Consider the following 24,295-nt stretch of genomic DNA (forward strand, 5'->3'; position numbering starts at 1 on the left):
CTTCCGTTTTTAGAAATTGAAACGATGTTTAATTATAAATGTCATGGCTATGTTTGTCAAGGGAATTAGTATTTCAAAGTCTAAATTTTATATATAAAAAAAGTGAAAAAAATTAAATCTTAAAAAAAAACCTGATTTCCCTTCAATCTTAACCCTCATTCCCTCAATTGTAACCCAAATCAAATTCTTGCCTGAAATTATTATCCGAACTTGAACCGAACTAACTTCTGAACCTATTTGGTTAAATTCTCAAAACTAAATGAGATGCAACCAAAATCGAAATCCATAAAAACCGAACCTTAACACAAAACTCTCACCCTTATACTTTGCTCAAATTACATCTTAGTATTAATTAATTTAATCCCCGAAAAATTATTTTTCTATATCCGACTATGGATGGTTTGGTGATAATTAATATAATCTTGTTATATGATGCTTTCAACCAACTAATTTCTTATGCCACGTAAATCGCTGCATCAAATTATATTAAAAAAATAAAGTTTGTCCAACAAGTAATAGATGTATAATAATTATTGATAATTTGATGTAATAAATGTTAATATTGGTTGTCAAAGCTTGAACAATCATTGTGCATGGGAGACAAAGGCATCTTGGCCCTCCCCACATGTGACCTGTCAATGAGTCAGGATTTATGCAAATACAAATTATATCATATTCAGCCCTAATTTGCAAAATGAATAAATAAAGAACTTTTAACGGTTCTTTAACTGTTTTTGGCAATTAACTACCAAACGATTCACAGACTGAAATTCAGTTGTACTTATAATAATACCACTACACACTCTCTCTAGACGCAAGAAATCACGGTAAATGGATCGCTTGATCCGCAAGTTCAGGCGGCTGCTTCTCTCGTGGCTTCATAGATCTCGTTCGGGTACTTTTCTTTGATTCAATTTTCACTCATTCTTTATAAATTAGTTGAATTTTCACGGATTTGGATTTAAATTCGCTTGATTCTATGTGGGTTTATGTTAGCTTTGATGGTGGTGTTTGTTATTTGCTTCCACGTTTGTGATACCAGATATGCTTGTACATTAAAATCTAATTATTCCCAGATTTATTTGTTGGTTCGTTGGTAAAGTTTTTAACTCTGCGATGATGAATTGAAAGTTTATTTCTTAAACACTTTCTAACTTTCCAAGGTTTACAGTGATATTGGTTGACTTGTGAAGGAACTTGCCTTGTAAAGTCAATAAGCTTGAAAATTTAAATGCAGCCAAGTTTAAGATACTGAGCAAATTTACGAAACTAATTAACAATTGCGTAAATTTATTAAGATCAAAGAAAGCATTTAGATTTTAAGTGTCTATCAATGCATAAGATGGATTTTTGCAGGCATTGGTATAGATGAAGCTTGCAATTCTTTTGGTTCAAAACTTCTCTCTCTCTCTCTCTCTCTCTGTGTTGGTGTCTCTCATTTGCTTGAAGGCGAATTGACTCTATTTGAGCTCTGGAAACAACCAATCAAGGCACTTTGTTGTTTGATCTCCTCGCAGCAAAGTGTTTGATACCAGACTCGGGCTGACTGCGACATTTAGTGTCTTGCAGTAAGTGCAGTCTCACAGAATTTGAAGAGCAAAATGAATTACTTTTCAGCATCCATTCTATATACCGTTTAATTCTGTAATTTCTAATTGATTACATTTAGGAAGTGATTGTTTACAATTGCATACTTGGAGATTCAGTTCGATCTTCTTGACCAAGATAAAGGAATGAAATGGGGAGTAAAGAAAACTTAGCCTATTCAATGTCTTCGATCAGCAAAAATTAAAGCACTCCATGTGAGTGAGCTTGTCAAACCAGTAGACTATCTAGGGCGATAGTTCCAGTGAAGCACCTGGGGAAGTTGACTTCTAGTTAGTAAAATTTTACACCCTCCTACTTCTTTGTCTTGTTCACTTCAATGATACTGTAAAACCAAGTTTTGGTAAGTATTAGAAAAAGGGTGTAAACTTTATGTTCTTGTCTGTGCTTTTGGGTTTCATGAGGTTTTTGTTACACTACCTATATAATTAACAGTGTTATCATCCCAGGCCCGAAATGTTTCATAAGACGCTTTTCGTACAAGGATATAAAGATGGCAACAGACGGTTTTCACAGAATAGTTTACACGAATTCCCATGGGGCTGCTTATAAGGCAAGATTTCAAGATGGTGAGGTTGCTTTGGTGAAAGAAATACAGGCTCTTAATCTAGAAAAAGATGCCTTCTATAGAGAAATTCAGCTACTGGGGCGTTTGCATCACCGCCATCTTCTTGCACTACGAGGTTTTTCTACAGGACGTAAGAGGTTCAAATATCAACTCTCAATCTCTCATGACATTGTGAAACAAAAGGGAATATAGATGACTTCATAAATATTCTAAAAAATTCATACTCAACGAAAATGATTGAATTTGAAATTCATACCTACTTGTAATGTTTATGGGAATTTCCTTCATAACTAATTGTTTAAACTAAAGCTTCACTGTTTTGGTGAGTGCATGTGTGTGCGTGTGTGTGTGACAGAGAGTTACAGAAGCATATTTGTGTGTCTTTATCCATTTGATGCTCTAAAAGATGCGGATTAGTATTCAATAAGATTTTTTGTTTCATTTAGGTAAGAAATTGAACTGTGTCATGAAATAAAAATAAGTTGTTTTTAACACATTCAGCGTGTCCATAATTTCCAGATTAGATGCAAATTGTTGCATTCCTTCTCTGCTTCTAATATATATTATTTATTTTTGGATCTTTGCTTAAAATCTTTGCAGATTGCTAGTATTTGACAACATAGAAAATGGAAGCTTGAAAGAACATCTTAATGGTATTCCTTTGAGCATAACTTGTACATGAAAACTTGTCTATGATAGCTAATCATATCATAAACTAATGGCCCTCGGCAGATCCTCTTAAGACTCCCTTGGACTGGAAGACGAGACTGCAAATAGCAATCGGAGTGGCAGCTGCACTGGTATGTTTTAAAGACAAGCTAGGTTGTGACTTGTACGCAGAAAAATCTTATCAAATGATATTTCTTTTGCTCCTTTAGACTTCTGTATCCGAGCTACGGTCTCAGGTTAATTGGATCATTAGGGAACATTGACATTATGGAATAGATCCTGTAAGCATACAAAATATTCTAACAAGTAGTTAAAGCTAGCATCCTGATTATTGTTAATATAAACTGCAGGAGTATTTGCTTCTATTCAGTAACCTGCCTATGTACTACGTCTCCATCAGCTCAAGTAGTATCATGTTAGATGAAAACTTCACCGCAAAGGTCAACCACTGCTCTTTCAGTTTCTTCTCATTTACAGCATTCGGCTGACATCCAGAACTGACTTTGCATACTACTCGTTCGGCTATATGTAAAAATTTTCTTGTAACGCAACAGATCTACTAAACCCTGATTCTTCGGTTTTGTTTTCTTATTACAGCTCTCTGACGTTGGCTTCTTCAATTCCGTCAGAAATTATGCTACAATGCCTCACTCCTCGTGTCCAGAAGGTAACAACATCATTCTATCTACTACATGGCTTACGAGAAGCAACATGTCAGTTGTAACTTATTCTTCCATTTTCCTTTGCAGACTGTTCGACTCAGGACTGCAGCAACATAATATTTCAGCTCGGTGTGCTAATTCTGGAGCTAGTAACAGGCCAATCACCAGAGGAGGGGGATGTTGATTTAATCCAGTGGATTCAAGAATCTAGCATCAGCAGCTCCATTCATAGAATGATAGATCCCGATCTTGGGGGCAGCTATGATTCTAAAGAGCTCAAAAAGCTTCTTGCTGTAGCAAGGTTATGTATTAAAACTAAAGATAAGCCAACAATTTCAATTCCTCAAATATCCCGCTATCTCCAGAACGAGGTAGATATTCAATGTTATAAGTACTCCAGAGTCTCTTTTATTTGAAGTTTTTGCTTTCTTTTACACGGAAATAAGGCAAGGTTATTAAATCTTCAGAAATATTTATTTTTTGAATTTTCAGATTTTGATATTAAATCTTCAAAAATTATCAGTACTCGCATTGTTTGAAATTAAATCGTCATATATAAAGCTCTACCATAAATTGTGCAGTTTAAAAGAAGGCATTTCATTGCTTTAAAAAAATCTAGTAAACAAAAAACACTGTAAACATCAAAGCGTCCACAGCTTTGAGCATCAGACAAATATGCTATTCAAATTATCTTTCCTTAGTACTGAAAATTAGCTTCATTTTAGTATGCGTACAACAACTTAAAACCACTTTCAATGATTGTTCTTCGCCATCATCACTGTTGGGCACACTGCACTCTCTGGGCACCACCAGGCATATCTTCGTCCTCCTCATATGCCTCTTGAGCATGAGCCTGCTTCCTCCGCATCTCCTCCTCAATGTTGACATCATGCAATGTAGTCTCTTCACATTCATCTAGCTCCATGTCAGTCATCCCAGACAATGGCCTCGATGGGAGGATGGCCTCTAGGGCCTTAACCTGATCTGGGGTCAGAGAATCAGGGAATTCGACTGTGAAGTGAATGTACAGTTTCCCCTTCATGAACGGCCTCTGGTACAAGGGCATACCCTCCTCATTGATAGCCTTGTATGAATCTGCAAAAGAGAATTACATATCAATCATTTGAACAATAATCAACAGAAAACATTAATCTTTCCCGAATGACCAGAACTCAGAGACTACTAATACTAACCAGGCTTAACAACTTCCCCAGGATTCGATTTAATCAGAAGTTGCCTCCCATCCAGATGAGTCAGTGCAAACTGGAAACCGCAGAGGGCCTCAGTTAGCGACAAAGTATGCTCATAAAAGAGATCTTCTCCCTTTCTCTTGAACTTTGGATGTTCCTTCTGCTGAAGTACAAATACTATGTCTCCAGTGACTGTATCTGGCTGCAGAGCACAAACAAAACAAAACGAAACCATCAGCACAGGTTAGAAAAGCCAGCATGAACAAAAACAAATTGAACAAACCAAAACAGAAACATACCGCTTCATCTGCTTCACCAGGGAAGGTAATCTTCTGCCCATTTTGCATGCCCTTCTCAACAATGACCTCAAGCACCTTTTTCTCCTGAACAACCTTGTCTCCCTTGCACTGAGGGCAGCGATCTTTATCGTTGATGGTCTCACCGGTACCCTTGCATTCATTGCAAGGATGCTGCATCTGCTGAATCATAGAGGGTCCTAGGTGCCTTATCGAGACCTTCATACCAGTACCTTGGCAACCAGAACACTTCATCGAAGCGCCAGATTTTGACCCTTTACTGTTATAATAAACCAATAATTCCCATGTTAGAAACCATTAACAATATTTGCACAAAACAAGTCCAATACGATAAGAACCCAACAAATAACACTCACCCACTGCACTTCGAGCATATCACATTCCGCGAAAGTGAGAGCTTCTTCGAGGTACCCAGATAAAGATCCTCCAAGGACACCTTCAAAGGATGAACCACGTCCTCGCCCCGCCTCTGTCTCCGTCCCCTGCTGCTACCACCTGCTCACAATCAAGACAATCATTCAATTTCAATCACCATCAACACCGTAATCCCAAATCCAATATGCAAACTAATAATCTAATTGCTTAGATATTCATTCCTTTACCTCCGAATGGGCTGCCGCCAAAGAAAGACGAAAAGATATCAAACGGGTCATGGGCGCCAGCGCCACCACCCATTCCTTCCTTGAGTGCATCCTCGCCGTACTGATCATATATCTCACGCTTCTCAGGATCACTCAGAACCTCATAAGCCTGAGCCAACTCTTTAAACTACAAAAACACAAACACACAAAATCCATTCAACGTCACAAGAGGTCCGGGATTCGAACCACGCTCACATCCCACATTCAAAACGTACAAACATACTTGACCAAAAAAGCCATCATTTATTACAACAAAAATAATGAAGAAAGTTTAGCTAGTTACCTTCTCAGGATCGCCGCCCTTGTCGGGATGATTCTTGATGGCAGCTTTTTTATAAGCCTTCTTCAAGTCCTCAGCGGAAGCGTTCTTGGACACCCCCAGGATCTCATAGTACCTCGTATTATTGCTCTTCTTCGGTGCTCTTCCAAACATCTTCTTTTGAGTTCCTTAACAAGAATCAACAGTTTTCTTAACAAGAATCAACAGAAACGAAACAGACCCAGAAAATTCTTTTTCTCGCGGAGAACGCTACAGAAGAGTCCCCAAAAGCCGAGGAATATAACCTGGTTCACAACTTGAAGCAATTGTTGAGTTGGGGGTATATTTATAGGAGTATTAATAACGATGGACGGTTGAGATTTTTTCCTAGTCGGCTGTGAATGTGAGCTTTGTTAAGAAGGGTCTAGAATTCCCTCTCTCCTTCGGACACCCAATAAAAATGGAAAAAAAAAGGTGATAAATAAATATCTACGTTTAGGGTTCGTTGGATGATAAATTTGACGGTGGGGATTTTGTTCTAGAGTCTTCTCTCGATGCCCCTCTTTTACGTCATAAATACGGTTTGTCTTTTGAAAGAGGAAATGGGGGTAGAAATATCCAAATACGAACAGAATTTGGCAATGCTTTCCGAATTTTTATACATATTTGATTGACTTTAAAAGACCATAATCTCATCGAAATATAGTTAAATTAATTGAAATTAATCTCATGGAAACAAAACACTTGATTATTTTAAATAATTGGTGAGGTTTAGATTATAATTTCTTGAAATGCAAAATTTATTATAAATATGAAGGTAACCCAATTAGTAAAATGAAGATACGTCCGTAACATACCACTAAGTGCTTAAAGACGTTCAATTAAAGTATACACGGCTAAAGACCAAGCCATGAATTCACCGTAAAATATAGTTATTTTTCCTTTTTTGGGGAATGATTACGATTTACAGATATTTAAATTGAAATATAATACGAGTATGAATTTATAGTTTAATCTAAAGATTTATCATAACTTAAACTATATTATAACTTAAAATTTTACATAATATTGAATAGCACCACAACTATAATATTTATACTTTTCAACGACTTTTCATGTTTTTAAAATGTCATTTCTTTAGCCTATTTTATGATTGTGAGTTATTAGGGGTGGATAATACATTTTGTAAAATCAAAATAACCAAATAGATTTTATGTTCAGGTATAAGGCATGTTGAAAATTAGCTGGGGGATTTTCATAGTCTCAAAACTCCTATGAAATACTTTTATAAAATTTAAAGAAAATAAGATTCTTTTGGAAATCAAACTTTGAATTTTGAAATTCATCAAAAGTCAGGCGGGCCAATTCTCCCATGTCGGAAAATATGGAAGATGAAAACTAACTTGAGTAGGGATAGTAAAAAGCACGATCCAACCATTGAATTGATTAACCCTATCTTAATTTTTAAAACTTTAGTCCAAATTTAAAGGGTCAGGGTACCAAAAAGTCGCTGACTTTTGACTCTTAAACTAATTTTTAAAATAAAAAATAATAATATTTAAAAGTTATTAAGTAGTACACACACCACATACGTGGTCACAACTACATTTTAATTTTTAAGTATATTTATGTCTATTTCATATTAATTTAGTTATTCTGTATTTGATTTATTTATTTATCGTTAGTTTGGTTAATCTGTTAATTTGATTAAATTGTTACATGTTGTATTGTTGTTAAAGCTAAATAAAAAAATAATAATTTATTCAATTCCTTACAACTAAATTCAACATAAAAGCAGAACACAAAAGAATTATGACACAGGTCGAGTTTGCCCTGATGTTTAGCTTGAAAGATTGGATTTTTTTTAGGGTTATGACCCTTCATTTTGATCATAAAATTAGGCCAAGAGTATCACTTGGGAACTTGAATCTAGACTCTCACCGTCACCGTCGGTGAAAGCATTGTCTATCACTCGGTTGAGTAGCGTAGTTTTTTTTTTTTATATTATTATATGAGATTATTGTTTAAATTACAACACATATTATATGAAACTATAACTGATATTTACAAATCAGACTATTACTGAGACTAATTTACATCAATGCTAATGGAGCGCTGCCTAGATTTTAACCCTCACAAATATTTGAGAGATGTCTACTCCTCACACTTAGATAAGTGAGAAAACTATCTTCATTCAAATTTAATTGAGAAAGGAAATACCCCCACAATATATTTGTGGGGGTTCGAACTGCTGCCCTCCAAGTTGGAGGGCAGCAGCCCTGACCACTCGGCCAAAAAGTATTTGGAGCGTCGTTTATAAAATGCTCTGAAAAAAAAAGAAATTATTAGTCATATATCCTTAAATGACATCCGTATCAAACGTGTTACAACACTTTTTAAGTATATCACTCGTATATCCTAAGTTGACAAAATACTTCTGCCGTCCACTAATCCGTTAACTCCCGTTAGAAAGTTAACAGAATTGTGGCAAATTGACTATTTCACTCTTAAAACTCAAAATGAGATAAAAAGATAAATTTATCCAAAAAAAATTAATGTAAATTTTCAATACATAATTTTTTTATTTTTTATTAACAATACATTTATTAAAAAATATAAATTATTAATGGTACATATTATTAACAATTATCTGTAAAAAATATTCATATTATACCATAAAAAAATATTAACAATATATTATTTACAATTATATATATTATACCATAAAAAATTTCAGTTGGAGCTTGGAGGAGTAGATCTTCAAAAATTTAAGTTAAATTTTGAAGGAATAGATTCGGTTGTAAAGTAGTTTTTCTTTTAGTAATTATTAACAATTATCCGATAAATGGGATGACATATTATTTTTATCAATATATATCACATGACATGTAAGTTTTTACTAGGTAAATGAGATGATGTGTCTTTTTTAAAAAAGATTAGATTATTCTTATTATGTCAGTGCTTGCAAACGGCAGTTAACGGATTGGTGAACGATAAAAATATTTTATCAATTTAAAACATACGAGTGATATATTTAAAAAATATTATAACATGTTTGATACTAATATTAATTAATAGTATATGATTGATAATTTTCTAAAAAAATATGGGTAGATTAATTATTTTTGTAAGTACAGAACCATCACTCATTCCTTTTTGCCGGGATCCTTAAAGTCGGAGGATTCAATTTTTTATCTGTATGCGGAGGAAACATATTTATTACCGTAACATTCTCAAAGGACACCATCTTTAATTATTAGGCGAAGGCCTTGGTGGCACTGGCGCTGTAAAATTCCTTTTACGGAGCCCCATTCTCACATTTTCCCACCAACTTTATTCCTTTTTTATTTTTTCAACCGTTTACTACTTTTTCGCCAATCACCAGCCAGTTCTATCCAAGTTGTTAATTTATTAGGAAGCTGACGTGGCGGGGCCAAACTGAATCGATGATGACACGCAGTCCCGTGATTGACTCTCTCTCTCGCTTTGGTCGCGTGCGTGATAACGACCCGACGCGGCACCACTCACCCACCCTCCACCCTCCACCCAAACGACATCGTTTGACCGCGCAAAACCACTCCCCTCCCCGGCGTACTTTAGCCGACACCGGTCCTAAACTCATCGCTCAAACACGCACACACACGCACTCTCTCTCTCTCTCTCTGCCTTCTCACTCTGCCGGCCGCTTTTATCAAGTAAAGCTTAAGTAAAGCTTTTTGAATTTGACTCGGTGATGCTGATTGATTGAATCAGATCAACGGCTGGAAAGAAAGTATCTCCCCTCAGCTCTCTCACTCATTCTCTTTCTCTTTATCTTATCCTTCTTCTCTCTCAATTCAAAACTATCTTACTTTTTTTCAGGTGAAATTTTAACTTTTTTTTTAAGCTCTTGATCTGTTGATCTACAATTTTCAATTTCCAAATTCTGTTATTTTATTTTATTTTAAAAATCTTCTGAGGATTTTATGACATTTGGTTAGTGAAACGAAATGATAGAAAATTTGGATTTTTTGCAATTATTATTAGCATTAAATTGTATTTATTGGATCTGTCCTCCGTGGGGGCTTAATTTGTTGATAATTATTAGCGTTAGTAGTTACAAATTTACAATGCGGTTAAAGGACACGTTTGGTTGGTCATAAATGCGAGTGAATTATATTGTCTGTTTAAAGCAATTTGGTGATTTTAAAACTTTTGAGCTCTTTTGGATTTGCAGGATGCAGGGAATGAAGAGGTTGTTTGGGAATTCGGTGTTCTCGGCGCTGGCCTTTTAAATTGGAGTGGTTTTTTTGAAGTAGACGTTGTCTTTCATTGCCGAATTGATTTTGACAGGTTTGTTGTTTTGGCCTAATTATGATTTTATTTTAGGTGATATGTTAATGCATGACCGGCTTAATGATGCTTCTCATTTACCAATTGAATTTAATGATGTGGAAAAGTTGTTTTATTTTCTATGCTGAGTTCTATTGTTACTAAATCTCCTCCTGATAGAATTCGTAATTGGTTTCTTTAATATTGTTAAATTGGAGGGCAGTTCCTCGTGCTACTATTCCATAGAGATGTAGTTTTTAAGAGAGTGAAGCTTATCATGGAAAAGTTTGACCATCTTAAGAGAGAGAGAGAGAGAAGGCTGAGGCTCAATTAACCAGGTAGCCCAGCAATGCAAATGTTATCGATTCTGTAGTTCAATTATGCAGCATCTCAAAATTGTGAAATGTATATTTAAACTTGAGCGTCAAACTTAATTCATGGATCACAATCGACCAATAGCTTCAATTGCTCATATGCTTGCACCAACGAAATATATTCATGGAGGGGTAGACTTGGGCATGTAGATAGCGGTTTAGTGGTAAGGTACTGTACTGTTGAAGATTTCTTTTTATGTTAGTTTTCACCAAGGACTTCTTATGTGTTCTTATTAGATTGATAGGAAATTATCTTGAAGCATAATTTTCTATGTTCTTGCCCATTCCCCCGACCCCTCCTTCTCAACCATGCTTCTTCAGTTTCTAGTTAGATTTATATTCAATGAGCTTTGTTTTGATTTTTCATAGGCTATTCTCTTGCAGTTCTGTTTCTACTGGAGCTATTTTGGCTTGCAGCATGGGTGTCGCAGGGAAATGGATAAAGGCATTAGTTGGGTTGAAGAAATCAGAAAAGTCACCGTCTTCAGAAAAGGACGAAAATGTGGGTATCATTATTTTCAGTTCTTTTTCCAATATTCACCAGCTTAGCTTTCAAAGTTTTTTCAGGAAAGTCGAATATATGGTTGTTATATTTGGCATTCTTGTGAATGATGAAGTACTGATTTTATTTGCTAGTTGCTATTCCTTTGCTCCATATATTTCAAGTAAGACTATCTCTACTTATGTTGTATTCAACCCAATGGACTAGGACTAAGCTTATTTTGAGTTGTTAAGCATCTTATCTTCCGTACTTCTCCGTCTCTCTCCTTTCTGTTGTGAAATAAACATTTATTTGTTCGTTTTCAAAATAATTAGATGACTGCCAATCTGATTACCATATTTAATTTTATCATAATGTTTAGATCCTTTTTCAACTTGATGGTGTTTTTTCAATGGATGCTTTCCAACCGGACAAGCTTCTGGACATTTAACACAAAGTAAAACATCATACTAAATAGTAAATGTTTCTAGTTTTATATCTTGTTATGTTTTCTCATCACAGAGGAAAGCAGGAAGCAGGTCTCAGCACCGCAGAAAGCACTCTGCTGAGATTGATGCAGAGAAACTACAGAATGAGTTTGAACAGAATGTTGCTTCACCAGCTGGAGATGCTAATTTAAATGCTGTAGCAGAAGCCACTGGCTCTCCTTCAGATTCACTTCAAGTACAAAATCCAACCTACAATCAACAGGTTGTGAGAGAAGAATGGGCTGCAACATGCATCCAAACAGCATTCCGAGGATTTTTGGTACTTGATTTTCCCTTGGCGTCATTCAACTGTTTCTGACCAGTAACTAAGAAAATTGTGTGTGATTACTTATAGTTGGATCTAACAGGATCGTTTTCGACAACTAGAAATAGAAGAGAGAGATGCAAAATATTTTCTGGGAAATTAAGGTTACCTGCCAACTTTTATTGAATGCAGAAATTCCTTAATTTAAAACAAATTCAACCTCCATGCTTATTAGAGGTAGTAGTTGGACCGTTGGAGATTACTTTACAGAAATTGTTCTTCTCCATGGCCTAATTTCTGTAAATTCATAGACTATGCAAGCTCCCGGTACTTTATTCTGACTAGGACTAAATGTAGAAGGGTTAGTGGACATTTCCTAGCCAAGTTAGTCTCTTTGGTTCCATACAACCCCAGAATAAGAAGCCAGCCTGTAACTTAGATTTGACTGCATAACTATTAATATTACATAGATTATTTTTTAATAAAAAATAGCACATAGACAATTAAAAGAAGGTATTCCCATCGTACCAGTTTCAGACCTTGGTAAAAATTTGAAGTGTTACCAAATATTTTGGACATTTTCCTGTGATTTACCTTTCTGATACAATAGATGCTTGAGAACTAGTGTATATTGTACTCTTCTTGTGTCTGGTTTAATAAGTTCTCTTCGTACTTTTTCATATTGTTTAAGCCTAACAATTTTGATCAGAGAAAATGACTTGGTGACATATTTGTTAGGCTAGAAGAGCTTTACGAGCACTGAAAGGGTTGGTGAGACTTCAAGCCCTTGTCAGAGGTCATGCTGTGAGAAAACAAGCTGCAATTACTCTTCGCTGCATGCAAGCTTTAGTAAGGGTTCAGGCTCGTGTCCGAGCTAGACGTGTTCGTTTGGCTCTGGAAAGTCAAACCACACAACAGACACTTCAGCAACAACTTGCAAATGAGGCTCGTGTTCGAGAAATAGAGGTTAGAACTTCAGAGAGCGTATAACAATGTTTGTATGTATTTATTTTCTGCAGTTTCCTGTTTACTTTAATGGTTTTCTTTGGGGCCACGGGGAGCTTCTTGCTGTTTTTACCGGTGGTTACTTCTCGTTCACAAAAACAATGACCAGCATTGATGAAGGCTAAACTGAATGATTTTGGAAGCAGTGATTAGATACTGAGAATATGGTAGTTTGAGTAAGAAGGTGGAACCTGAAAACCTTTTTAAGACTTGGATTCTGTATGTGACTTATAGTTGCATAGTTAATACCAACTGTGATTGTATAATATGTCTGACATTGATTAATCCTTATGGTAATGAGAAGTGGTTTATAAACTGTTGTTTACACTAGAAATTATATTACAATAACTTGTATCACTATGCTATTCATCAGTGATTAGGAAATTTCATTTTCATATCGACCCACTTCTATGGCCATTTGAATTCTGTTTGGTTTTCTGAGTGCTGATTTTATGCAGGAAGGATGGTGTGACAGTGTAGGATCTGTTGAAGAAATACAAGCCAAGTTGCTAAAGAGGCAGGAGGCTGCAGCAAAGCGTGAAAGAGCCATGGCTTATGCTCTAGCCCATCAGGTATAATTTTGATAATTTTCTTTCAGTTATGAATCAACCAATTCATTTTCATACAATTAATCAATTGGCGTTAGAGTCCCTATTCTTATTTTAATGTTCATTAGCTTCCTTTTCTATGAAACTTTTCTGAGAGTGTTCAGCATGCACTCGTAGAAAGCTCTGTTACAGTCATTTATTTTTCATTTAGTATGGAGGTGCCTTTCTAAGTCAGCGGTGCATCTCTATCTCTCTCCCATATTCGCACCACCCAATCCTGAGTGCTAAATTTTGTAAGATAATTTTTAACTTTTTTCCAAACTCTTGCTTCTGGTGGGTATATCAGTTGGCTGCCTTATCACGTCCTTTGGTATTTTCTCCAATAACTTTCCCCGAGTTCAACTGGCTTCCATATAAGATCAAAATTTGTTCTTCTAGTGGCAGGCAGGATCAAGACAGCAATCTGTTCCCTCCGGATTTGAACCAGATAAAAGCAGCTGGGGTTGGAACTGGTTGGAGAGATGGATGGCTGTCCGTCCCTGGGAGAACCGCTTTCTTGACATTAATCTCAGAGATGGAGTCATGGTACGTGAGAATGAATCAGCTGAAGATAAGAATGGCACCAAACCCCAGATAAAATCTGCTGGCAAGAAACCAATTGCATCTAATCTTCACTCCAGCATGTCTAGTCAGAAAGCAGGTCCATCGCATTCTGATGGCAGTAGTTCTTCACCAGGTATATCGGCAGGCATGTTGGAAGCAACAGCAACACAGTTGGCCAAGCCAAAGTCCAAGCCACCTGTTGAAGATCTAATGGAAGAAGCCAACTCAAGGCCTGCTGGTATCAGTTCAAGATCCCACAGCAACCCAAAAGAGAGAACCACACAATCTGATAAACCAGTGAAGAAGCGCTTGTCTCTGCCCAACAACGGTAGGTTCTCCCCTACCTGCTTTGCACATGAATTTTCTGTGTCCATTATGTAATGGAATTTTTAATGCAATTTATTAACACCTTACTTCTTTTGTTCTAGCAGCTGCTGCTCCCAGGAATCAGACAGGCAGGCCTGGTCGAACTGCCGCTAAAGTGACACCCAGCTCCAATAGACCCATGAGTAATAAATCCAGAATGAATGGCAAAGGTGATTCGAATCCTACAAAATCTGTTCCACAGCCTGTTGGTCTGTAGTTATATGGAAGAGAGGCAAATCCCTTCAGATATTTCCATTTCCATCTTGTATATATAGAGTCACATTACGAGTGCTACACCACACCACATTGCCTGCTTATTTTCTGGTCAAAAGGACTTGGTAGTTTTACCATGGAAGAGTTGGTTTCACGTTGGCAGAGGCTGAGGTTATTGGCTTGAGTTGGGTTTGTTACAGAATAAGATCAGCAGATTTGGTTCCACTGTTTTAATCTTCTTTCGTTGAAGTGTTGTTAATTATGTGATCACATGTTATTTATTTTTCAAATGTATGATATCCAGAGCGGTTGTCCTTCACATACTTAATCATTATCTCTATTTCTTTGTCCATTCTCTGCTTAACAGCATCTATATATTGGATCAGATAACTTAAAATTAGATCAGGGTATGGTGTGAGAGTATTCTCTGTATGTAGAGTATTTCGATGTACAAGTTTATTGTATTTTTTTCATTCTTTTGTGAAAATATTTCTTTTTTTTTTTTCCTTAAATTCTTCCTTAGGATGCCAAATTGTCTTCAAATTTTGAAAAAATATACTACATCTTCAGTGGGTTTTATGATTGTGAATAGATAATATTGTTGCAGGTTTTCAGGTGATTTTTTGCTTTTTCCATCATTCCATTCTGGTAATATTTTCAGTAGCAGGGATATGGTAATATTTTCAAGCACATGGGTTTTGGTTTCTTGCATGCATGTAGCGTATTCTTGGGAAACAAAAATATCATGTCACATTCTGCATAAAGAATAAAGAAAAACAGAAGGGATATTTTCACTTTCCTCCCGTGTCGTTTGTGTTCTGTTTCTTATGTGGTGACTTGAGGAGGGCAAATTAGTAAATTTCCATTTAAATTAACAAATTATTTCTCCACCATTGAAGACAAAAAACTGCTAACTCTCATAGTTTTGCAAAGTTTATTGTTGAGAAAAAGATCAAGGAAAAGGGATTGGGATTTGTTTGTTTATTAAGCTAACATAAACCAGATTTCATAATCATGCTCTGTTGTTTGTTTCTCAATCAGCAGACAAGACCTTCGCATTAGTATCTGGGTTTTGTTTTTGCATGCATTCAGTATTTTAAAAATCAAATGATTTTGATGTCCTAATATGTCCATACAAAAGCTTGGGAAGCTGCCTTTGGTTGAAATTTTTTTTTATGAAAGTTGCATGTTTAACCATTTTTGTCCTTTATTTTTTCCCCCAACCTTCTGATTAGTATTGAATCATTTGGGTAACGATAATAAAGTTATGTATTCATGTCATTTAAGCACTAGTGTATCTTGGGATAATTGGTTCAGTTTGTTTTATAGCGTGTGACTTTTTCAGGATTACCATTTTTTACTTTCGCTCTAGATTGTTGTTCAATCTGGCAAAAGGCACCATTTAATCTGTTGAAAAGGTGTGTTTTTGTCACTTTAGTAATTACAACACAATTAGATTCATTTAAGACATGGAATGATTATTCTGTGCTGTATTTCAAATTATTAATTTCATGCCTTTGCTTCAGAGATGGCCCTTTTCAATTGTATCAGCATTCCGGCTCATCTCATTATGAAACACATTGTTTCCCTTGATTTTAGCATTTAAAAGCAAATACGACCAACAACTTTAGGTCAGGTTTCTTGCTGAATGGCAAGATTGTGAAGGACTGTTATATCAGAAGATGGCCCTCTTCAATTGTATCAGCATTCCCCACTAAAGTTTGTGGGGGATATTTGCAGATGAACTCTCATCTGTTGCTAAACTCACAGTTCCTGATGGTTATGTTTGGCAAGCAGGTTTAACCAAAGAAGAGGGGATGAATAACGTCAATGCCGAAAAGACTCATCAAGCCTGAGGATCCTTCATTCCTTGTTGTCATGCTGGGAATTGACTTGCACAAACATTCTGCGGCGAGCTTTAAAATGATTTTTGATTGTGAAAATTTCCAGATTATGACCAAGAACAAGAGTATATATTCTTCTGATAGTTTCAGTATTTAAAGCATAAGTAAAGTAATCTAGTAAGTGTTTGAACTCTTGAGTATTATTTTAGAGGCTTGTGTTCCGTCCTTTGCCTTAACATTGATATGTTTGCATCACTATTTTTGGAGCTAATTATCGTGGATCAGGGACCAAGAGGATTTACAGTCTGTTGGCACTTCATAGACAACTAAGAACTAATAATTATGCTTGTATTTAAAGATTAAATATAAAATAAGTAAAATCACATGAAAAATTGAATCATGAATTCTTCATATTAGGTGCCGCAGGGGCAATTTTACAAATAATTTTTTTTTTGGGTAGTTTTCTACATTTAAGTGGACAAAAATTATCTTTTTTATGTACTTAAATAATGGTGGTCAACCCAACGGATACAAAACTGAAAACTTGTGTAGTTTTTATGGCTATTGCCATAATTAATTGGTACTAAGTTGAGCTTTTAATAAACGATCAATCAAGGGGCAGCATGTGTCACACATTGATTGTTTCCATATTTTTAATATTTTAAACTTTTGAAAGGTTAATAATTTTATTACTTAACTAACGTTATCTTCATTGTTTGTTCTTTTTAACATTTATATTCATATCAATTTAATAAGTACATATAAATTACAATATTAAATTTAATACTACTAAAAATATTTATATTTTTAATTAAAATGATCAATTTAACACTAATTTATTCACCAATTTACTGCCAAAATGATTCATTTTATATCAAGTAATTACTACCGTTTAATTTTTTTTTGATTTTGACCACGATGTATTCTGGTGAGGGCTCTAACTGTGGACTCGAATTGCCGAACAGCCTAAAATGCCCTTGCGATTAACGGTGTCAGCGGCTGTGCACTATAAAATAAAAAGTCGGGTTTCTGGTCCTTCAAAGTGGAAACTGGAAAGTGTAGAAGAAGGAAGAAGGAAACGTGGCAGTAAAGAAATGTGATCGAAAAGGATATCGGGCAGAGCAGATTCAGCTCAGTTTCAGAATCAGAACTGCAGAAACATAACTTAAAAAGCTGTCACAACTGCACATCTGCTCCAAACTTGTGAGTTTTGACTGAAGGACAGTACTGAACTCAGGATGCTGGTAAGCATAAAACTCTCACAAAGTTAATTGCATTAACTCTTGCTTTCAGAAAAAAAGAAGACCCTAAATTGGCTTATATAACTTGAAACAAGAAACAAAAAGCTCTAGAAGCTCCTCTTGCTTTAGATAACTAAAGGATTCAATGGCTTCTTGCAGGAGGTTTCAGCCCAGTTCGTCAAGTTCTTTGCCGGAGACTCCTCAAAGTTTCTTGAAAGTTGTCCTTCCGTCTACCCTTCGAGACAAAGAAATAGTATACTTCAATTCTTTTCCTTAAGCCTTTCTTTTTCTTTTTTTCCCTAAAAAGCTAGCTTTTTTAAGTTTTGTATGCTTTTAATTCGCTGACTTTTTTTTTTTCAACAAAGGATCCTTTGGTTTTGAGTTTTGACCCTTTTGGCTTTGAGGTAATAATTTAGTGAATCTGAGGATTTGAAACTGGGGCTGTTGCTTTCACTGTTATGGTTGGTTGATAGATAGATGGATACCAACTATTTTTATTTCAGTGACTTGGATCTGTGTTGATGAGGAGAGATGGTTGATTTGTTTGATTTATGATCTGGAATTTTCTTTTCCTGTGGGTTAGTTTGTAGATCATTACTATTATTATGGCCGTAACTTGCTTGATAAAATGAATCAGTTAAAACTGAAATGAGCTTTAGTATGACCTATGAAACTAGTCATTGCGTTCTTCATTTCTTCACAAATCGCATGTTTCTCAGTAAGAATGAGATTTTATCCGGCTACAAATTTTTCTGTTTACTTAATCATTTAGTTTTTCTGTACTAAATTATTTTTGGGGTTCCAATAGTTTCTGTTTCTTTAAATTGTTGTTTAATGTGGTAAAGTTATGATTACTCTGTGCTGAATCTTTTTACTTGCGAGCTTGAATTTTAGTAGCTAGACTTGACTGCGTGAATCACTTCGATATGAAATTTGTCTGGAATTGAAATGTAGAGGAGAATAATTTCAATTTGAATGCAAAGGTTATTTTTTCCGTCATCTAATTAGAGGATAATTGTCGTAAGTGACTAATTGCATAAGCTTGTGAAGGGCTATATAAGTTTGCTTCTGCAACAACCTTTTTCATTTGCATTAACATTCCCTTGTTTGTAGCATTTAACAAAACATATTACCATTGCTAAGTTAGCTTTCGAACTGCATGTGCATTGGTGATGGTATTGCATTATATCAAGATCATCTTCTTTTCTTTGTAGTAAGAGTATTTGGAGATCTTCTTTGTTTTGTAGTCTCAATTTATAAAATTAACAAATTTATAACTGAAATGTTGTGAAGCCCTTTTTCTTGACTCCAAATAAGTTTTGTCCTGTCCTTGAAGGTTTTTCACTGTGGGTATCACTTCCATACAAAATTTGTATATGGTTGAAGTGTGGAAGAGACTCAAATCAATGATAAGGTAGAATTATGACTTATAAGGTAGAGCAAGCATCGAATTGCATGCTGTGTATCATTTTAAATCATTTATACACAGAAGAACTTATAAATTGCATGGTGAAGAGTTACATTCATGAACCTCAGTTGAGCATGCCTTTGCCTAAAACTCTGGTTTTGACAATAGCAGCAGATTTTTTACAAGATTTTTCTGGAGAAGTTTCACATGATACAAACTTTATCAAGTGACAAATGCATTTGCTATAACAGGTTTAGCATGTACTTACTTCACATCCAACCTCATTTAAATGCATTAACATTTAGCTTCGTCTTTCCATGCAAATTGTTCATTCTCTCTCTGGCTTTAGTATCTTTTCATTTAAATGCATTTCTTTCTCAAATATATCACCTTGTTTCTGTAGCAGTGATAAATGTTAACTAAATTTATGACATTGATCTATGCTGCAATTCATGGCAGCAATAGCCTCAAAACGTTGATTCAATTTTTTTTTTTTCCCTGGTTGATTTTCACTCCTCTTTGAATAGATGCGCTGACTTTAATTGCATAAATGTAGAGAATTCCACGAACGCTTGTGAGAAATTTTGGGCACGAACTTTCTGATGTGGCTACAATTATGGTTCCTAATGGTCGTGTTTGGCGAGTGAAGTTGATGAAAGATGGGAGAAGGGTTTCTTTTGGTGATGGCTGGCAGGACTTTGTAGCAAGTAATTCAATCTCTGTTGGTTATTTTCTGGTTTTCAGATATGAGAAGAATTCAACTTTTCAAGTTCTCATACATGATATGACTGCTTGTGAGATTGACTATCCATATAGTGATGAAGAATCTGACGAATGGAGTTCAGAGTTCGAAGATGACATGGAAAGTGAGGAATGTGTTGAAATAAGCAAGGAGTTGTTTTCTAGCAAGTGCCGATGCCAAAGCCAGAAGAAGAGCAAAGTGAAAGGGTTGTTTCGGAACTTACTTGAAAACATGGGAATGTATATCTCTGAAAAGAGTGAAGATTTTACAGTGGAAGAAAGCGAGAGAGCAATCAAGATTGTCAGATCATTGAAGCTGAAAGATCCTTCGTTCATGGTTATCTTTCGAAAACGTGAGAAACCTTGCCGTGAAGTGGTGAGGTTTTTTTAATATAATGCAATTTTTGTGAAGTTTGCCTTTGATGTGTACTTAGATACAACTCTGTTTGGTTGTGCAGTATGTCCCTGCTAGTTTTGCCTACAGGTTTGTGAATCAAAATGTCAAATCTATCAAGTTACGGGGTTCTAATGCAGAGCTAAACCTGCCGAGAAGTGATAAGTCAGTTCGAATCTGGTGGAGAGATAACGGGGGTTTCTACTTAACCAGAGGATGGATGAAATTTTCAACGCACAAGAATTTGAAGGACGGAGACATTTGCATCTTTAAGCTTATCGACAGGAAAGACGTTCTCCTCGAACTTTCAGTTTTTCGTGCCTAATTAGAGTGAATCTAAGTTATATTTTACTGTTGGCGATGTTTGAATTTATAGATTCCAAAGGTTTATCAATTAGGATATTTTACTAATGCGATCTATTTAATTGGGGATTTGATGCTTAAATTTGTTCTATTTAACTGATGCTTTTGGTTATGCGTCTGACATTTTTCTTAACCTTGCTTTCGCCCAAGTGAGTATATTATGTGCAAGTAAAGAGAATGAAAATGTGCGGTCGCAGTGTAGACTTACAATAGATATGGGGGTTTACTTATGTTTGACTATAATTAATGGGGCGGATTGAAATTAATCAAACGTTAGAAAAAAGAATGGGCCTTAGTCAGGCCCAATTATTACAGATTGAGCGATGCGGCCTTCGTCCGTCATCAGGCCCAATTTGAGTTTCAGATTAAGCAACTCGGACTTGGACATTGTACTTCGTCCGTCATCACATCCTGTTGAATCTCATTGATTTTTTTAACCTAAAACAGCATTAAATAAATAATGAGAAAATTAAAACAATAGATAAATAAAATAAAAAAATATCTTTAGCGCGTGTCAGGTGTCACAGAGACACAGACACAGGGTCACAAAGCTTATTACCTGTTTGCACTAACAAACCTGTGAGCAATGCAAGATTGTTAGATTAACGTCCATCCTTCCCGCCGTCCAAAATGCCGTCAGATTTAACGGCAAAGCAATCTTCATCAAGTTCGTCCCGTCCAATCCAATCTCAATCTCAATCTCCGCAAACACAAACAATTCACCCTCCAGCCCCATTGTCTCGGCTCTCTCTTCTCTTTCACTCTTCACTGTTCTCATGCTCTCAATCTCATCCCCTCTCAAACCCTAACCCCAATCTCAATCTTCCCATTTTTTTTCAAAAATTGCTCGACTAATAATGCTGTCATCACCATACGTCCTCTCATTCTCCCTCATCCTCACCCTGCCACTCCTCTTCTTCCTCCTCGCCCCGCGCATCCTCCCTCCCCGCATTCCCCTCCCCCCGCCCATTCCCATCTCAGACGAAGTCTCCGACCTAACCCTCTTCACGCGCGCTTCCTCTTCTTCCTCCTCCCCTCTTTCCCGCTCCCGCCTCTCCTCCCCTAACCCTAAACTCAAAATCGCCTTCCTCTTCCTCACCAACTCCGACCTCCATTTCTCCCCTCTCTGGTCCCGCTTCTTCCCCAAACCACACCGCCGCCGCCACCCACTCTACAACATCTATGTCCACGCGGACCCCACCGCCAACGTCACCTTTCCACGTGGCAGCACCAACACCGTATTCGACTCCTCCAAATTCATCCCCTCTAAGATCACCTTCCGCGCGTCCCCGACACTCGTCTCCGCCGCACGTCGCCTCCTCGCCACCGCCATCCTCGACGACCCCGCTAACGCCTTCTTCGCCCTCCTCTCCCAGCACTGCATCCCCCTCCACTCCTTCCACTACGTCTACAACTCCCTCGTCACCTCCGCCTCTTTCGATCGCTCCTCCTCCGCCGCCGCGTACGGCAACATTCGGCTCAGTCACAAGAGCTTCATCGAGGTCATCTCCAAGGATCCGAGATTGTGGAAGCGGTACGTGGCTCGTGGCCGCTACGCGATGCTGCCGGAAGTGCCGTTCGACGACTTTCGGGTCGGATCTCAGTTTTTCATCTTGACGCGTAAGCACGCGGTTGTGTGGTGAAAGATCGGGCGCTCTGGAGGAAATTTAGGATGCCTTGTTACCGGGCGGATGAGTGTTACCCGGAGGAGCATTATTTTCCTACATTGCTGTCAATGCAGAATCCGGACGGGCTGACCGGGTACACGCTCACTCGGGTCAATTGGACGGGTACCACGAACGGGCACCCGTACACGTACAAGCCGAGGGAGGTGTCGCCGGAGCTAATTTACAAGTTGAGGGAGTCGAATTACTCCGAGTCTTACTTGTTCGCGAGGAAATTCTCGCCGGATTGTCTGGGACCGTTGATGAAAATCGCCGATTCGGTCATTTTCCGTGACTGATCCGGATCATAAGTTTAATATTCCTGGTGAGTTCCATTGTAAATTTTGTTTGCTACTGTAGTGAGTCGACTCAGTGAGTTATGAAGATGTCAAGGATGGATTCGTAATTTTATTATAAGTTATGACAATTAGTTTATTTTTTTAGAAAATCCTTAGGAAGGAATTTCTAATATCTCAGCTTTTGTGAAAGCGCTCTTTGATTAAGTGCTTGTTTAGGAAATCCATCTTGGGTACATTTTAGGATTTAAAAATGATTTTTGACCAAAAAAAACCATCAAATATCCAAATGCTAGGTTGCTAGCCGATACCATAGATAAACCAAGTGCTGTTTCACTATTTCAGCCAAATGCTGCAAATAAGCCCCTTTTTAAAAAAAATAATTTGCAGAAATTCGTTGGAATGATTCTCAACTTGTGTTATAAGCATATACACTTTTGTCACCGATGCTTTATATGGTACCCTTAAAAGGCTTGTTTTTATTATTCTCCAAATTAACTTTATGTTTTTCTCTGCGAAATTGGGATCTTGTTTTGTTTTAGTGATTTTATTTATTTGAAAGTACTTTCAGTGGCAATTAGTTGATTGGAGTGGGATCAATTTGTGACCATTTTTACAGGTGAAACAAGAGGAGTTTCTGAGGGAAGTGGAAATATAGAGTAAAGATTAATGGGGGAATATGCTGTTCAAGAATGAAAGAGTGCGCGTTCAAGTGCACATAAACATATCAAAACCCCGAAATCTACTGCCCCGACTGTAAGAGTTTTTTTTTTTTAACAAACAAGGGGATCTGAAAGTGATACTAGTGGGGAGTACTTTTTGTCGAAGCTAGCTTTGATTCGTAGGTCTTTCTTGATTGATGCCGACAGGGGGTTTTTTATTTTGTGTATCTGTTGCTAATGGTGATGTGATTCTACGATCCTTGTACATATTGCATATCAAAAAATCAATGGAATGTTGTTGCATGTAATTGTTAAGAGGCTTGAGAGGAAAGTCGTACATAATGCTGCTAAGTGAAGTGAATGAAGAAGCCAGGGGTAAATTATCGAACCCCTTTCGGCCTTTGCCTTTTTGTTTTTACAATTTGGATTCTTTGATAAAGCTAGCTTGATAGTTGCGACTTGCTAGCTGCCGACAGTTTTTGATTGAAATCAGGTACTTCAAAAACATCAACATCCGAATGAAAGGGTAAATAGACTGCTGCTGGCTTTCTACTTTAGCCCTTGGTTGTCAAAGTGTCATAAGTATTATTATTCTCAATAGTACCAACTTTCATACATAGTACAAAATGAATTCTTTCACTATTGCGTTTTGGTAGGCGGTTGGCAAAGCCTGTGAATTACATTTTCTTGCAAGGGAAAAATAATAAGGCTATGGTTATTTTGGAGTAGATTTACGGTGGAGTACGAATGTTAATGTCAGCTACATATGTAAAATGATAAATAGTAAAAAAATTATTATAATTTTGATCGTCTTGTTTCGAAGGAGTGTTTTATCTTAAAGGAAGTTTAACATAACTAAATTCAAATAATAATAACCAAACTTGATTGGCCTAAACAAAGCAAGTAGGTAACATTTAGTACCAAAATACCCACCAAATTGATGAGCTCAACAAATTGAATAGTCATGTTCGTTCCATACACCTGGAAAGTTTAGATAGTGATTTTTGTTGCGGCTAAGCTGTTGATATGTTTGACTCTATTTCTTATGGATCACGATTCTTTAGTTAATTCAATTACCTCACATTCCACTAATGCCTACTTTTCATTAAAATAATCA

At 36.6% G+C, this 24,295-nt stretch overlaps 5 protein-coding genes across 14 annotated transcripts; 4 read left to right on the plus strand and 1 right to left on the minus strand.

Moving 5' to 3' along the window:
• Positions 1 to 680: 680 nt before the first annotated feature.
• On the plus strand, positions 681 to 3,950 carry LOC18034561 (probable receptor-like protein kinase At1g49730). Of its 3 annotated transcripts, XM_024179595.1 has the most exons (9): positions 827 to 895; positions 1,357 to 1,568; positions 1,670 to 1,948; positions 2,055 to 2,310; positions 2,774 to 2,826; positions 2,906 to 2,973; positions 3,193 to 3,282; positions 3,440 to 3,509; positions 3,592 to 3,950. In XM_024179595.1, exons 4-9 carry the CDS (start codon positions 2,099 to 2,101, stop codon positions 3,918 to 3,920), a joined length of 822 nt encoding a protein of 273 aa, XP_024035363.1. In that variant the 5' UTR covers positions 827 to 895; positions 1,357 to 1,568; positions 1,670 to 1,948; positions 2,055 to 2,098; the 3' UTR covers positions 3,921 to 3,950. The 3 variants fall into 3 exon arrangements, with proteins under 3 accessions (XP_006424067.1, XP_024035363.1, XP_024035362.1); XM_024179594.1 differs by having other exon boundaries at positions 1,357 to 1,948; XM_006424004.2 differs by lacking the exons at positions 1,357 to 1,568; positions 1,670 to 1,948 and having other exon boundaries at positions 681 to 895.
• A 127-nt stretch (positions 3,951 to 4,077) lies between these two features.
• On the minus strand, positions 4,078 to 6,282 carry LOC18035025 (dnaJ protein homolog ANJ1). Its single transcript, XM_006424005.2, has 6 exons — positions 5,936 to 6,282; positions 5,614 to 5,779; positions 5,368 to 5,506; positions 4,994 to 5,270; positions 4,698 to 4,896; positions 4,078 to 4,599 (listed from the first exon to the last, which is right to left on the minus strand). Exons 1-6 carry the CDS (start codon positions 6,083 to 6,085, stop codon positions 4,280 to 4,282), a joined length of 1,251 nt encoding a protein of 416 aa, XP_006424068.1. The 5' UTR covers positions 6,086 to 6,282; the 3' UTR covers positions 4,078 to 4,279.
• Positions 6,283 to 9,326: 3,044 nt separating this feature from the next.
• LOC18034615 (protein IQ-DOMAIN 1) lies at positions 9,327 to 14,917 on the plus strand. Of its 6 annotated transcripts, none has more exons than XM_006424009.2 (8): positions 9,341 to 9,772; positions 10,128 to 10,243; positions 10,981 to 11,098; positions 11,600 to 11,845; positions 12,569 to 12,796; positions 13,294 to 13,407; positions 13,822 to 14,314; positions 14,418 to 14,917. In XM_006424009.2, exons 3-8 carry the CDS (start codon positions 11,015 to 11,017, stop codon positions 14,567 to 14,569), a joined length of 1,317 nt encoding a protein of 438 aa, XP_006424072.1. In that variant the 5' UTR covers positions 9,341 to 9,772; positions 10,128 to 10,243; positions 10,981 to 11,014; the 3' UTR covers positions 14,570 to 14,917. The 6 variants fall into 6 exon arrangements, with proteins under 6 accessions (XP_024034996.1, XP_006424072.1, XP_024034993.1 ...); XM_024179225.1 differs by having other exon boundaries at positions 11,014 to 11,098; XM_006424012.2 differs by having other exon boundaries at positions 9,341 to 9,683.
• A 2,506-nt stretch (positions 14,918 to 17,423) lies between these two features.
• LOC18035255 (B3 domain-containing protein At1g49475) lies at positions 17,424 to 20,618 on the plus strand. 3 transcript variants are annotated; one of them, XM_006424013.2, is made up of 4 exons: positions 17,424 to 17,653; positions 17,810 to 17,903; positions 19,615 to 20,175; positions 20,258 to 20,618. In XM_006424013.2, the coding sequence occupies exons 3-4, from the start codon at positions 19,675 to 19,677 to the stop codon at positions 20,516 to 20,518; spliced, it is 762 nt and encodes a 253-aa protein (XP_006424076.1). In that variant the 5' UTR covers positions 17,424 to 17,653; positions 17,810 to 17,903; positions 19,615 to 19,674; the 3' UTR covers positions 20,519 to 20,618. The 3 variants fall into 3 exon arrangements, with proteins under 3 accessions (XP_006424076.1, XP_024034998.1, XP_024034997.1); XM_024179230.1 differs by having other exon boundaries at positions 17,813 to 17,903; XM_024179229.1 differs by lacking the exon at positions 17,424 to 17,653 and having other exon boundaries at positions 17,709 to 17,903.
• A 510-nt stretch (positions 20,619 to 21,128) lies between these two features.
• LOC112096176 lies at positions 21,129 to 23,573 on the plus strand. Its single transcript, XM_024179231.1, is given in 3 exon segments — positions 21,129 to 22,191; positions 22,194 to 22,545; positions 23,136 to 23,573. Coding segments are annotated over 2 exon segments (1,104 nt in total). The 5' UTR covers positions 21,129 to 21,413; the 3' UTR covers positions 22,520 to 22,545; positions 23,136 to 23,573.
• Positions 23,574 to 24,295: the final 722 nt, after the last annotated feature.

Source organism: Citrus clementina, unplaced genomic scaffold, assembly GCF_000493195.1.
Source record: "Citrus clementina cultivar Clemenules unplaced genomic scaffold, Citrus_clementina_v1.0 scaffold_8, whole genome shotgun sequence".
Taxonomy (NCBI): Eukaryota; Viridiplantae; Streptophyta; class Magnoliopsida; order Sapindales; family Rutaceae; genus Citrus; species Citrus x clementina.